This window comes from Mytilus edulis, chromosome 8 (genome assembly GCF_963676685.1).
Source record: "Mytilus edulis chromosome 8, xbMytEdul2.2, whole genome shotgun sequence".
Taxonomy (NCBI): domain Eukaryota; kingdom Metazoa; phylum Mollusca; class Bivalvia; order Mytilida; family Mytilidae; genus Mytilus; species Mytilus edulis.
The window spans coordinates 87,968,824-87,981,205 of record NC_092351.1 but is presented as its reverse complement, the minus strand read 5'-3'; the positions used below and the strand labels follow the sequence as shown (position 1 = coordinate 87,981,205).

At 32.9% G+C, this 12,382-nt stretch overlaps 1 protein-coding gene across 1 annotated transcript in view; it reads left to right on the top strand.

Moving 5' to 3' along the window:
- The window catches only part of LOC139486567 (SWI/SNF-related matrix-associated actin-dependent regulator of chromatin subfamily A member 5-like), an 83,276-nt gene that overhangs the window by 34,340 nt on the left and 36,554 nt on the right, over nucleotides 1-12,382 (top strand). Inside the window, exons 20-23 of the mRNA XM_071271491.1 lie at nucleotides 3,783-3,959; nucleotides 7,897-7,983; nucleotides 10,579-10,632; nucleotides 11,588-11,677. Of these exons, the coding sequence (XP_071127592.1) occupies nucleotides 3,783-3,959; nucleotides 7,897-7,983; nucleotides 10,579-10,632; nucleotides 11,588-11,677 (408 nt within the window). The remainder of the gene's footprint in view (nucleotides 1-3,782; nucleotides 3,960-7,896; nucleotides 7,984-10,578; nucleotides 10,633-11,587; nucleotides 11,678-12,382) is intronic.

The following is a 12,382-nucleotide window of genomic DNA, read 5'->3' as shown; positions in this document are numbered from 1 at the left end:
ATTATGTTGCTATTAAAATGTTCATATATGTTACAATACAGTAAATGTATTTTTCAAACAAAGAATAAAAATTAATTTGATTGAAAAAATTCCCTCTGGAATTGGGCTATTTCATTAAAATGTGGGAGGGAAGGAAGGGACTTTCAAATTTTTGCATAATGGTAAGACACATACCGAAAAAAAAAAAACATGACCCATATTCAATAATTTAACTTCCCTTTCTATGTGCCCACCCATATTCAATGGGATAACCCTGATTGAATGAGTGACATTTACAAATAAAAGTTTCTTTAAATCAAAATCATGAAATTATTATTTTTTATCATTAACCAAAATTGAAAATCAGCGCACTTTTTAAAATTGAAAGTTAAAAAAATGTTACAATTACTGTGCCTATACAATAAGCTTTGTGGTAGTGAATTACCTATTGCCTGACCAGTTTAAAAAATTGTCAACACAATTTGTCCATTTAAATTGTACAACAGGTATTGTGAGAGCTATTATCAACAGGTGGTCATTTAACTACCTGTAGATTTACCTGGTTTGTTTTTGACAGAGCTAATTTAAATGAATGACACATGCAGCTAGCTTGCTTTCCTCATTTCCAATGTCCTGAATGGACTATTCTATTTGGGTATGGGACATTTTACATTTAATACACTATTTGTTCTTTCTTATAAAGATATTCATTGTAAATTTATTTATTTTGCTTACAATCACAAATAAATCATTGCTGGTAAATCCCATTTTCATAATGAAGAATAAAGCATTGAAATTTCTATTCTCTTTAGAAATCCTCGCTACATTGAAGACCCATTGGTTGCCTTCGGCTGTTGTTTGCTCTATGGTCGGGTGGTTGTCGCTTTGACATATTCACCATTTCCTTTCTCAATTTTATTTATCTTTAGAAGCCATTTGTACTTTTTTTTGGTATATTGAAAATAAATTTTTAACAGTAATTCCAATTAAAGTAGATCCTGAATATTAAATGAAACTTAGCATCACTACTATTCCATTTCAGGAATCGTAATATAACATGAAAATATATCCCATTAGAAAACACCAAGCCACACATTATTCATCTTGTAGAATTATTCACAATTAGATGGGCTATCCCAAAAAAAAACATTTCACAAACATTTTAACTCCATATAAGGAATCAGAAACTTAAAATACATCCCACATTAAAATCACCATGAAGCAAACATATATCTCCTTTTTTAGCTCACCTGGCCTAAAAGGCCATGTGAGCTTTTCTCATCACTTGGCGTCCGTCGTCGTCGTCTGTCGTCGTTAACAATTTTTCAAACATCTTCTCCTCTGAAACTACTGAATGGATTTGAATGAAACTTAGCATGATTGTTCCTTAGTATATCCTGCACAAAGTGTGCGCTTCGATTTTTGATCCGTCAAAAAACATGGCCGCCGTTACTTAAAATAGAACATAGGGGTCAAATGCAGTTTTTGGCTTATATCTCAAAAACAAAAGCATTAAGAGCAAATCTGACATGGGGTAAAAATGTCCATTAGATGAAGATCTATCAGCCCTGAAATTTTCAGATGAATCAAACAAACCATTGTTGGGTTGCTGCCACTTGATTGGTAATTTTAAGGAAATTTTGCAGTTTTTGGTCATTATCTTGAATATTATTATAGATAAAGATAAACTGTAAACAGCAAAAATTATCAGCAAAGTAAGATCTACAAATAAGTTAATATGACCAAAATTGTCAATTGACCCCTTAAGGAGTTATTGTCCTTTAATGACAATTTTTCACAATTTGTTCATCATATTTGCTAACTTTAAAAAATCTTCTCCTCTGAAACTACTGAATGGATTTGGATGAAACTTAGCATGATTGTTCCTTAGATTATCCTGCACAAAGTGTGTGCTTCGATTTTTGATCCGTCAAAAAACATGGCCGCCGTTACTTAAAATAGAACATAGTGGTGAAATGCAGTTTTTGGCTTATATCTCAAAAACGAAAGCATTTAGAGCGAATCTGACATGGGGTAAAAATGTTCACTAGGTCATTATCTATCACCCCTAGAATTTTCAGATGAATCAAACAACCCATTGTTGGGTTGCTGCCACTTAATTGGTAATTTAAAGGAAATTTTGCAGTTTTTGGTCATTATCTTGAATATTATTATAGATACAATTAAACTGTTAATAGCAAAAATGTTAAGCAAAGTAAGATCTACAAATAAGTCAATATGACCAAAATTGTCAATTAACCTCTTAAGGAGTTATTGCCCTTTAAAGACTTTTTTCACAATTTGTTCATCATGTTGACTTACTTTAAAAAATCTTCCCCTTTGAAACTGCTGTATCAATTTCAGCCAAACTTAGGCTAAATGAGTTTCAGAGTTTCAGAGTATCTAGTATAAATTTTATATTTCATTTCCTTGTATGTCAAGAAACATAGCTCCTATGGCTAAAATAGAACATAGGAGAAAATGATTTTGTTTTTGCTTTTGAAGAAAATAGGACGATTCAAAGAACATTTAAATAAATTGAAAAGCCAAAATAATCATTGATGAGAGATTAAACCAAAAAAATTCAGGTGAGCGATTCAGGCTCTTGAGAGCCTCTTGTTTATAAACTAAATTCACTGATTGAATTTCCATCTTCACTGTAAAGAGACACAAAAAGAAATGGCTTAAAATGTCCCATATCTAAATAGAATAGTCTATTCAGGACATTGGTCATGATACATGAGGAAAGCAAGCTAGCTATCAGTCATTTAAATTTTACCTTTTAGTGAAGATTTTTTACTGGGTAGTTAAATGACCACCTGTTGATGAGCTCTCACAATACATATTGTACAATTTAAATGAACAAATTGTGTTGACAATTTTTTATACTGGTCAGGCAATAGGTATTTAAATACCTCAAAGGTGGTTGGATAATGACAGTAACTAATAATGCCTGGACAGAGTGAAGAGGAACAATTCGTAAAGTTATTGCCTTGCCAAGGATCTGATGAAAAATTAGTATTTCAATTAAGATTTAAGGAGGCTCGAGGGTACAAACAATTCCCCAAAAATAACAACATTTTTGTTTTCATTACAATTTTTTTTTCTTACACTATTAGTTGTAACTTCATGATATGGTACAAAAATCAACCAAAAAATCAATTTGTTTTGTTCCAAGATGACTTTTGAAATGTTGATACCATTAAAAAAAAGCTCCAAAATATCTGCCTTTGGTAAAAAATTGCCATGTTCTTTGCATATAAAATTTAAATGTCTTTTTTATATGACCGCAAAAATTGAACATAGAAATTAAAAGTGTGAGTTTCAAGTTTTTGGTCAAGGTAGTTTTTGATGAAGTTAAAGTCCAATCAACTTGAAACATAGTACACATGTTCCCTATTGGTTTATCTTTTTACTTTGAAGGCTGAATTCGATTTTTACCCAATTTTACTGAAAATATTTTGGTCGTATATATGAATTGGTATGACGATGGCGTCTGCGTCATTTTCATCCAAAGACATTTGGTTTTCGCACTCTAACTTTAGTAAAAATAAATAGAAATCTATGAAATTTAAACACAAGGTTTATGACCATAAAGGGCAGGTTTGGGTTGTTTTTTGGTGTTTTGGTTCTAACAGTTTAGGAATTAGGGGCCTAAAAGGGTCCAAATAAGCATTTTTCTTTGTTTTGGCACAATAACTTAAGTTTGAGTAAACAGAAATCTATGAAATTTTAACATAAGGTCTGCAACCGCCCCAAGATTTTCTAGGTACATTAAGCATGCACTCAATTTTTATTTTCAGATGGATCATTTCAGTAGAGCTGTTATAAAAAAGTGGAATTACCTAACTGTAGAGGGGAAACAGGTTTATATTGATCTGATGAAAGAAGATGAAGATAATTATGAGAAAGCGAAACAACTCAAGAATCGATACAAAGAAGAAATCGTCAACACAATGGGGAAGATACAAACAACTTTGGTAAAACTCTTTATATTTGTGGGGTAAAGATTGCATTAAATGCACAAAGTAATCTCACTTGCAGAGTTTCCCCTGGGTCAATTATTTTTTTCGCCAGCTCTTTCGCCAAAACAATATATTTTTCGCCACTTTATTCTTTTTTTCGCCAAATTACATAACTATATTTTTCGTTTAAAATTTACATTTTTTTCTACCCCCTCACCCTTTCCCTTAAATAAGATGATTTTGCCCAGTGTGTCTATGATTATGCTCTCAAACTTATTTTAGAGTTTACATGTTAATGAATAAACACTAAAAATTCACTTTAAAACAACAGATTTTTTTAATTTAAAAAAGAAAAATTTTCATTGTATTTTAAACAACTTTTCTAATTGATTGGGTCACTATACTTTTAATAATAAAGAAGATATACGTCCTGGAATATAACAAAATTAATGGACATGTTTTGATTATATAAAACCAGTATAGTTCGTAGGGAAAGTTCCTTTAAAAGAAAAATACTGATGTTCCCTTTTGTACTAAGAAGGTTTTTTTTACAACAAAACAAAAGCTTTAATCAGGGCTATTCCAGTAAAAATTATCCAGGGGGGGTGGAACGCCACTTATTTTTTGACCCCCCACCTATGGAAAAGATTAAAAAAATACACCCCCACCTAGAACATGTATTTTCTTCCAAGACCCCCTACCTAGAGAAAAAAAATAAAAGTTAGCTAGTTTTTTAAAGTATACAAAAATGTTGCATCCTGTCAAATAAATGTAAAATTTGTTGGTTTATCTATTTCAGTGCATCCAAAAAGGGGGGCCCCCTGGCCCCCTCTAAATCCGCCTCTGGTCTCAATGGCAATCATACCACATCTTCTTTTTTATACTAGCTATGTTGCTATTAAAATATAAAATGAAACATGTAACAATGTTATGGAGCAGCAGACGACAGATGCAACATGACGGCAATAGCTTACAGTGACCGAAAAAGGGGGGTGCGATTTTAATTATGGCCCATTTTATTTTTAAAACTGTCAATAACATTTTCAGGTACGACATATTCTTCAGGTGGGGAAACTGGTTGGCACCAACCATTTGATGTTTCAGAGTTTAGTTTGAGCCATAAAATATTTTTGGTAGGCACAATGTAATTCTTTTTTTATTTTTTGTATTTCTTATATACATTTTTTTTTTCAATAGGCAAATGTTGAGGAAGATGATATACTCTCCTGTGTAACAAGGCCATATTTTTCCGCAAAAATTAGGCCATTTTTTTCCTTCAATACCACCCACGCAACATGCGAAATAAAAATCTAATTGTCTGTGCCAAATATAAATATTTTTTTATGGACCGCATAGTTTGGATGTCACCCACTCATATTTTTTTGTGGGGAGACGGTATACAAGGGAGAGGGTACTTGAAGTTGTTATAAACTGTATGCAATAAAATATTATTTGGGACAAAAATTGCAAAGAATTGGCCAGTCCACCTTATTAAGGACATATTCTTTGCAAGGAAAGAGATTTAAGTACAGCAAATTCTGCCATTTCAATTTCAATGAATATACAATAACTTCTTCCAACCGCAACAATATTTAAGTTAACCTTTATTTACAATGTTTAAACTGGTACTGTTGCCTTGTTCATGTTCATGTTGGTTTTTTTTACATTAAATTTGGGTCTTCGTCGATACCATACTTATTCCAGACGTTCCGTATCAGAGGACATTTCAGGCAATTCCTCTGCACTTCTTGTATCATTATATCTTCATCACGGTGACAAGAATAACAGTATAGAGTACCATTAATTCATAGAACAAAACAACAAAATCGCTGAAGAAGTCATGTTTACAAAATGTCAAAATGAGCCAAAGACCAAAAATGACAAGGACAGTTAAGCGTCTTTTATGGAGACAAAAACTATATTCCTAAAAAGTCTTTGGGGTTCTTCAATCGAAATAATAGCAAGCTAAACTAAATGAGATTATTATAAGGGCTAAATCTCGTCTGTACTAGCCAAATTTTACAAATTAAAATGTTGTTTATAAAAAAAATATATATCATGAATGATGGTTAATTACGTTTTTCGGGTTATCAGTTAGACCGCATGGTTTTATTATTACAATAGGAAAACACCCGAGACGTGAAATCGCATGGTTCTATTATCATAGGTAAACATCCGAGACGTCCCAAAAATATATAGGTGCTCCTATTATTGGAGGAACATTACACAGTTGTGTACACACACATGGCGGCACAGAACACGATCGGAAATTCATTTGACGATATCTAAACGTTTCGAAACGAAGTGAAAAGTATCGTGCGCCACGTGGGCGCTTACATTTGTCACTGTATGCGCCATTTCTTGTCAATATGCGCTATAGGCGCAGGGGGCACGTCCTTCCCGATCACTGGTTTGACAAGAACACAAACGGACACTTAAAATTAGTGGTCTGCCAACTTTATTTGCATTCGGATGACCTTTTCAGGAGAATCTTCCTTCATAATAGGGGGAACAATATGTTTAACCTATCATTCAGAAACCCCCCACCAACAGAAATGAATTTAAATCGGGACCACCACCCTCCAGAATACAATTATGTTGATAACCCCCCACCTATGGAAAAAAATATCGTCGGCGTTCCGCCCCTCCTAGGTAAATTTTACTGGAATAGCCCTCACATGAAATTGATCCCTTGTTTCATGTGTAGTCATTACTTTGAAGGGCTACTCTCATTCGAGCCAACCTTTTGGATAGATTTCTTCATAACTACAGTTTTCTTTTAGTCTTCACCATCGTAAATGAAAAAGTTAAGATGTAAAACTAGGCTTGAAACACGTGTGTCACTCAAACGACTTTAAAAACGTCTTCCTAATCAATTACCGATATTTAAGTCAAAGGATAATTAAAGTTTTAAATCCGAGATTTTTCTTGCTTTTCGACATTTTTCGTCACAACAACAGCTTTCTTTTCTAAACTATCTGTAAAAGCGGGGGAGACGTCAAAAGTTTGCTTCAAACACGTGCGTCGCAAAGTGGTAAATAAATTCTGTATATGACATTTAGCAGAAGCCATTTAACTATATCATTTTGTCAAACGATTCAATCAACACCTTTATTAATATAGTCCTTTGTTGTCGATAGCTATAAAATGCAATCAGCTGATTATTGATTTTCTGTCCAAACCTTAATGAGGTCAAGGTGAATTCCGAGTATTGTCTGATCGGGGTTAAGTCCGAGAAACTCGAAAAAAGTAAATAAACAAGATGGAGGAAAATAAATCGTTCTATATATTTCTTTCGCCAAATTCTTTAGCAAATGACGAATTTTTATCGCCACAATTATTATTTTTTCGCAAATTGCGAAAATGGCAACCGCCAGCGGAAACCCTGCTCACTTGGAACCCTGAAAATGTAACCACATAGTTATGTAAAAATGTCTCAGCTTCGAAACAAGCAATCACATATATCCAAGTTAACAATATTCCAACTGAAAGTCAAAATAGAACCAACAGATAACATGAAAAAAAAATGAATAACAAAAAATAATCAGTCTTCGAAAAACAACATAAAATAATGAAGACAGCGCAACACGAACCCTAACCGGAAATCTAGAGCATCTCAGGGACTCCCGGGTGATAAGTAGACCCTAGAACATATAATTCACCATTCTTTGCTAAATATAGATTGTATAAATATTGATTAGGAATTGCCTTAAAAATGACTCCAGCTGCAGTATTTAGTATATAGTGTTGAGGACCCATTGGTTACTTTAAGCTGTTTTCTGATCTTTGGTTCTGTTGCTGTGTCTTTGACCCATCTCCATTTCTATTCTCAATTTTATTGTTGGATACTTGTAACATAAAAAGATATAGCTAACTATCTCTTATATAAGAAGAAGATATTTTATTTTCTTATATAAGTATGAAAGTCTTACTATTCATCTTGTAATTTCAGGATAAGCTAGATAAAGCCACACAAAAAATTGGTTATTCCACTGTTAAAATATTATGGCCAAGTGAACCTGTAAGATCTGCAGTCAAGGTAAGATATAGAGTCCCTCAAACCATCTGTTTTGTAAAAATGAAATTAATAAAATAAAAAAATAAAAATAGTTACAGACTACTAGCTATGCATATAAAAAATCTACAAAATGACTCAAAAGTTGAGAACTATTGATTAAGGGTTTGCATGTTCAGATATTGAAGTAAGATTCGCTATCTACATTTTTGTAAAAAATACTCTTATGCTTTTACAGTGTTTGCTCTTTTCATTAAAATTTCCTTTGATCCTGGACCATGTTTTAGGTCCCATTTATGGGCATAATGTTTTCTGGTCTGTACGTCCGTCCCACTTCATGTTAAAGTTTTATGTTGAGGTAGTTTTGATGAGGTTGAAGTCAAATCAACTTGAAACTTAGTACACATGCTCCTTTTAATATGATCTTTCTAATTTCAATACCCAAATTTCGTGGTCCACTGAACATAGAATATGACTGTGTGATTGGGCAAACATGTACTATGGACACATTCTTGTTTATGTTTATGTTTTGGATGTTCCAGAATAAACCCATGGGGTTATCAAAGGGAGGCACTTTTATAAGATCCTTATCCCATTCACAAAATAAACATTTTGGCTATAAATTATAAATTATAAGGGAAATGCAACCATCCATATATTGTAAGTTTGAGTAGTCCCCTTCCACCAACCCCTACCCCTAGAGCCCCGGCTCTAACTGTCAAGGGCAACCATATTTTTTTTTTGCTGTAATGTTTTGTTACTTATACCAAATCTTAATCTTGAGAAGCTGCTTAAAATTTAGTTTGTGTGTAGGGGTTGATGGGTTGCCTTTCCGTTAGATCTTTTCTGTACATTCATCCTGTACTACCCAAAAATTTGTTTCCATTCTTTTAACTTTCAATTGCCGCAACCAATTCTTTCCGTTAGAACTTTTCTGTACATTCATCCTGTACTACCCAAAAATTTGTTTCCATTCTTTTAACTTTCAATTGCCGCAACCAAATGTTATAAAACTTATACCCATTCGAATGGTTTTCCAAAAAAAACACCGATCAAGTTTGAAATTGGGTCACAACACATTTACTATTCATTAGTTATGCTCCTTTATACATGCTTGTTTCATTGTCAGTGTCACTGTTGTATAATATGTTAAATAAATAATAAATGTAATTGTCTTGTATATTATGAATTTATATTATCCTTATTTTAATTTGTTGGTATTTGCCGTTAGGGTGTCACTGTTGGTATGTGTATTGTAACAACGTTTGGTAATTTATTACTAATTATACCATTATCTCAGGGCTCACACTCCTTCAGCTCTATTTTAAAAGCCCACTAGAGCTTGTGTTACTTTGTTTCATTGTATCATATCTAGTTGCACTATTTTTGAAAATAAAGTACGAAACTTCCAGCTATTTACAGGCCCCTCAAAATTGAGAAGAAATTACCCCTTGGAATTGTTGACATGGAAATTTCTAGTGCTTATATTTCATAATCTTAGATGTGTTTTGCCACCAGCCTGACATTATTTTTTTTTATTGTATTTGTTTGGCAAACCCGTAATTACCCTTATCTGCCCCGGAATCTGATCCAGTATTGTAGTTATCTTCATTTCCGTTTAAATATGGCATCTATTGTTTTTCAATGTTGATATGTTGTCAGTCAGATACGATTGTACTCGGATTTACAAATTACTTGTTTCCGATTTTCGGTATAAAGGTAGCGGTTGGACAAAATGAATATTGCTGTCACATGAATAATAAAGATGAAAATATATTTTGAGATCGTTTATTTGGAAATTTTGGTACAAAGGTCTGCGAAGTTATTTTTTATTTTCTTTCAAATCCAAGGTCCGTTGGGCGTGGCTAGTAACCAAAACGAAGGTCCGCTTGCAATAGTGGAAGGTCACGGACCTTGGACCACCGCTAATTTGAACCCCTGTATATAGTCTTAAAATTGGCTGTACTTTTTGGTTTCAATTCTTCAACTTAAGTTTGCCTCAACCAAATGTTATCAAACTTATACACAAGGCCTAAATTAAAATATTGTTTGTTTCCCCAATCCCGACCCTGCCAAGCCAGGTGTGGATAGGTAGGTAGGGAAATAATTTTATTTTTCCAAAAAGCCTGAATATTATCGGACGATCCGGCAAGCCTGAAAATCCAAAATGAATAAAATAATATTTCACTTAGTTTTGACAATAAAATTTTATGAGTAGCACCAATTGTGAAGGGTCGGTCGGGATTGGGGAAACAAACAATATTTTATTTAAGGCCCAATGTTTATCACTTCATAAACACAGATATAATTTGAAATTGGGTGGCATCTCTTTTAAAATTCTTGATTTATGCCTTCTTTATAAATGTAAAAATTGCTTAATCAGTCATTTCTGTTCTTTAACTTTTGTTTGCCACAACCAAAGGTAATGAAATTTATAGACAATGCCTATAATCACAAAAAGGTCAACTTTGCAAATTCTGCATCTGTATGTGGAAGTGGACTAATGCATATTTACAGTGGCGAACTCATTCTCAATTTATTTTTTCTATTATCAATGAATTATTGTGGTCCAGAAAAAAATCTACCAAATTTTGATGGAATGATTTTTATTTCTTTCAGCTGAGTGAAAAAAGATTAGAAGAAATTGTACGGGAACAGTTTGACCTTAATAGGGTATTTAACTAACTTCTTTTAATGTAATATATATATTAAGAAGATGTGATGTGAGTGCCAATGAGACAACTCTCCATTCAAGTCACAATTTTTAAAAGTAAACCATCAAAGGTCAAAGTAATGTCTTCAACACTGAGCCTTGGCTCACATCAAATAGCAAGTTATAAAGGGCCCCAAAAATTACTAGTGTTAAACCCTCAAATGTGGAAAACCAACTGTTTAATCAATATAAAAATGAGAAACACTTGTGAACCACATCAACAGACAACAACTGCTGAACTTCAGATTCCAAAATTAAGACAGGTGCAAACAATTGCAGTGGGTTTTAATGTTTAAATGGTACCAAACCTTCATCATTATCTAAAACTAAAGCATAGCATCACAACATAGAAAGCCAACTATAAAATATCAATTGAAATGTCTTAACTCAATCAAAAGACTTATTAACACAAGTGAACATACACTGAATAAAAAAAAATTGATCTATGATACAATGTTAATACAAAATCAATAAAATAAAATATATATCAAGCGATGAGGTATAATTTTCTAATGAGATATATACCAGAAACCAAAGGAGAAGGATGTATACTGCATTCAAAAATGAACGAAACCTTTAGTAAAGGCTTTACCGTACTTAGATATGAGAAGATGTGGTATGAGTATATGTACCAACAGCCAACACCCCATCCAAGTCACAATTTGTTGAAGTAAACCATTATAGGTCAAAGTAGGTTCTTCATTTCAGAGTCTTGGGTCACCCCGACAGTCTATGCTTAAAAATAATTGAAGCACAAGAACATTGGGTTAGTTGAATAAAAAAAACACTAGCCCGAATTGATGTTTACTAGACTTGAAAAAAATTGTGTCAATTCTTCTCAAAACAAATATTCTTTTATGATAAACATAAATTGGAAACAACACTAATGTTGAAATTACTAATGTTAATTTTCAGTACAAAGGTTATTGGAGATCACCATTTCACTTTTATTTACAACAATGTGTAGAGGAAGCCAGAGTTAGCAGACCTGAAGATTTATTATTGGTTTGTTATTTATTCATTGTATGATTTTAATGGCCCACTTATGGGTATTATGTTTTCTGGTCTGTGCATTCGTTAGTCCATCTGTCCTGCTTCAGATTAAAGTTTATGGTCCAAAGAACTAGAAACTTAGTAGACATGTTCTTTATGATATAATCTTTATAATTTTAATGCCAAATTTAGAGATTTTACCTCATTTTCACAGACCACTAAACACATTAAACATGGAAAATGATAGTGCAGATGGGGCATCTGTGTATTAGGAACACATACTTGTTTGTTTGTTAATTAGTTTCTAACACTAAACAGTCTCCGGGACAAGTTTGCAATTCCGCTGAGTGCAAAAGTTGTCACCTAAATTTTTGGAGTTAAGTCAAAATGAAGTTGATAACTTGGTTGGTATTGGTTCCCTGATATTTGTCCTAAAAATTTTTGGCTCTAGCACCACTGTTGATAAAGTTATGCCCCTTTTTTCAACAATTTCCTCAGAGGAAAATTAGTTTTCCTCAAGGGAAATCAAATTTCCCTAAGGGAAAAAGATTTTTCCTCAAGGGAAATTGTTTTTTCCTCAAGGGAAAAAGATTTCCCTTAGGGAAATTGCTGCATAAATATTTCCTTTGAGGAAATTCTATTTCCTTAGAGGAAATTCTATTTCCTTTGAGGAAATTCTTTTTCCTTCGAGGAAATTTGCGGCTTCAAATTTTCCTT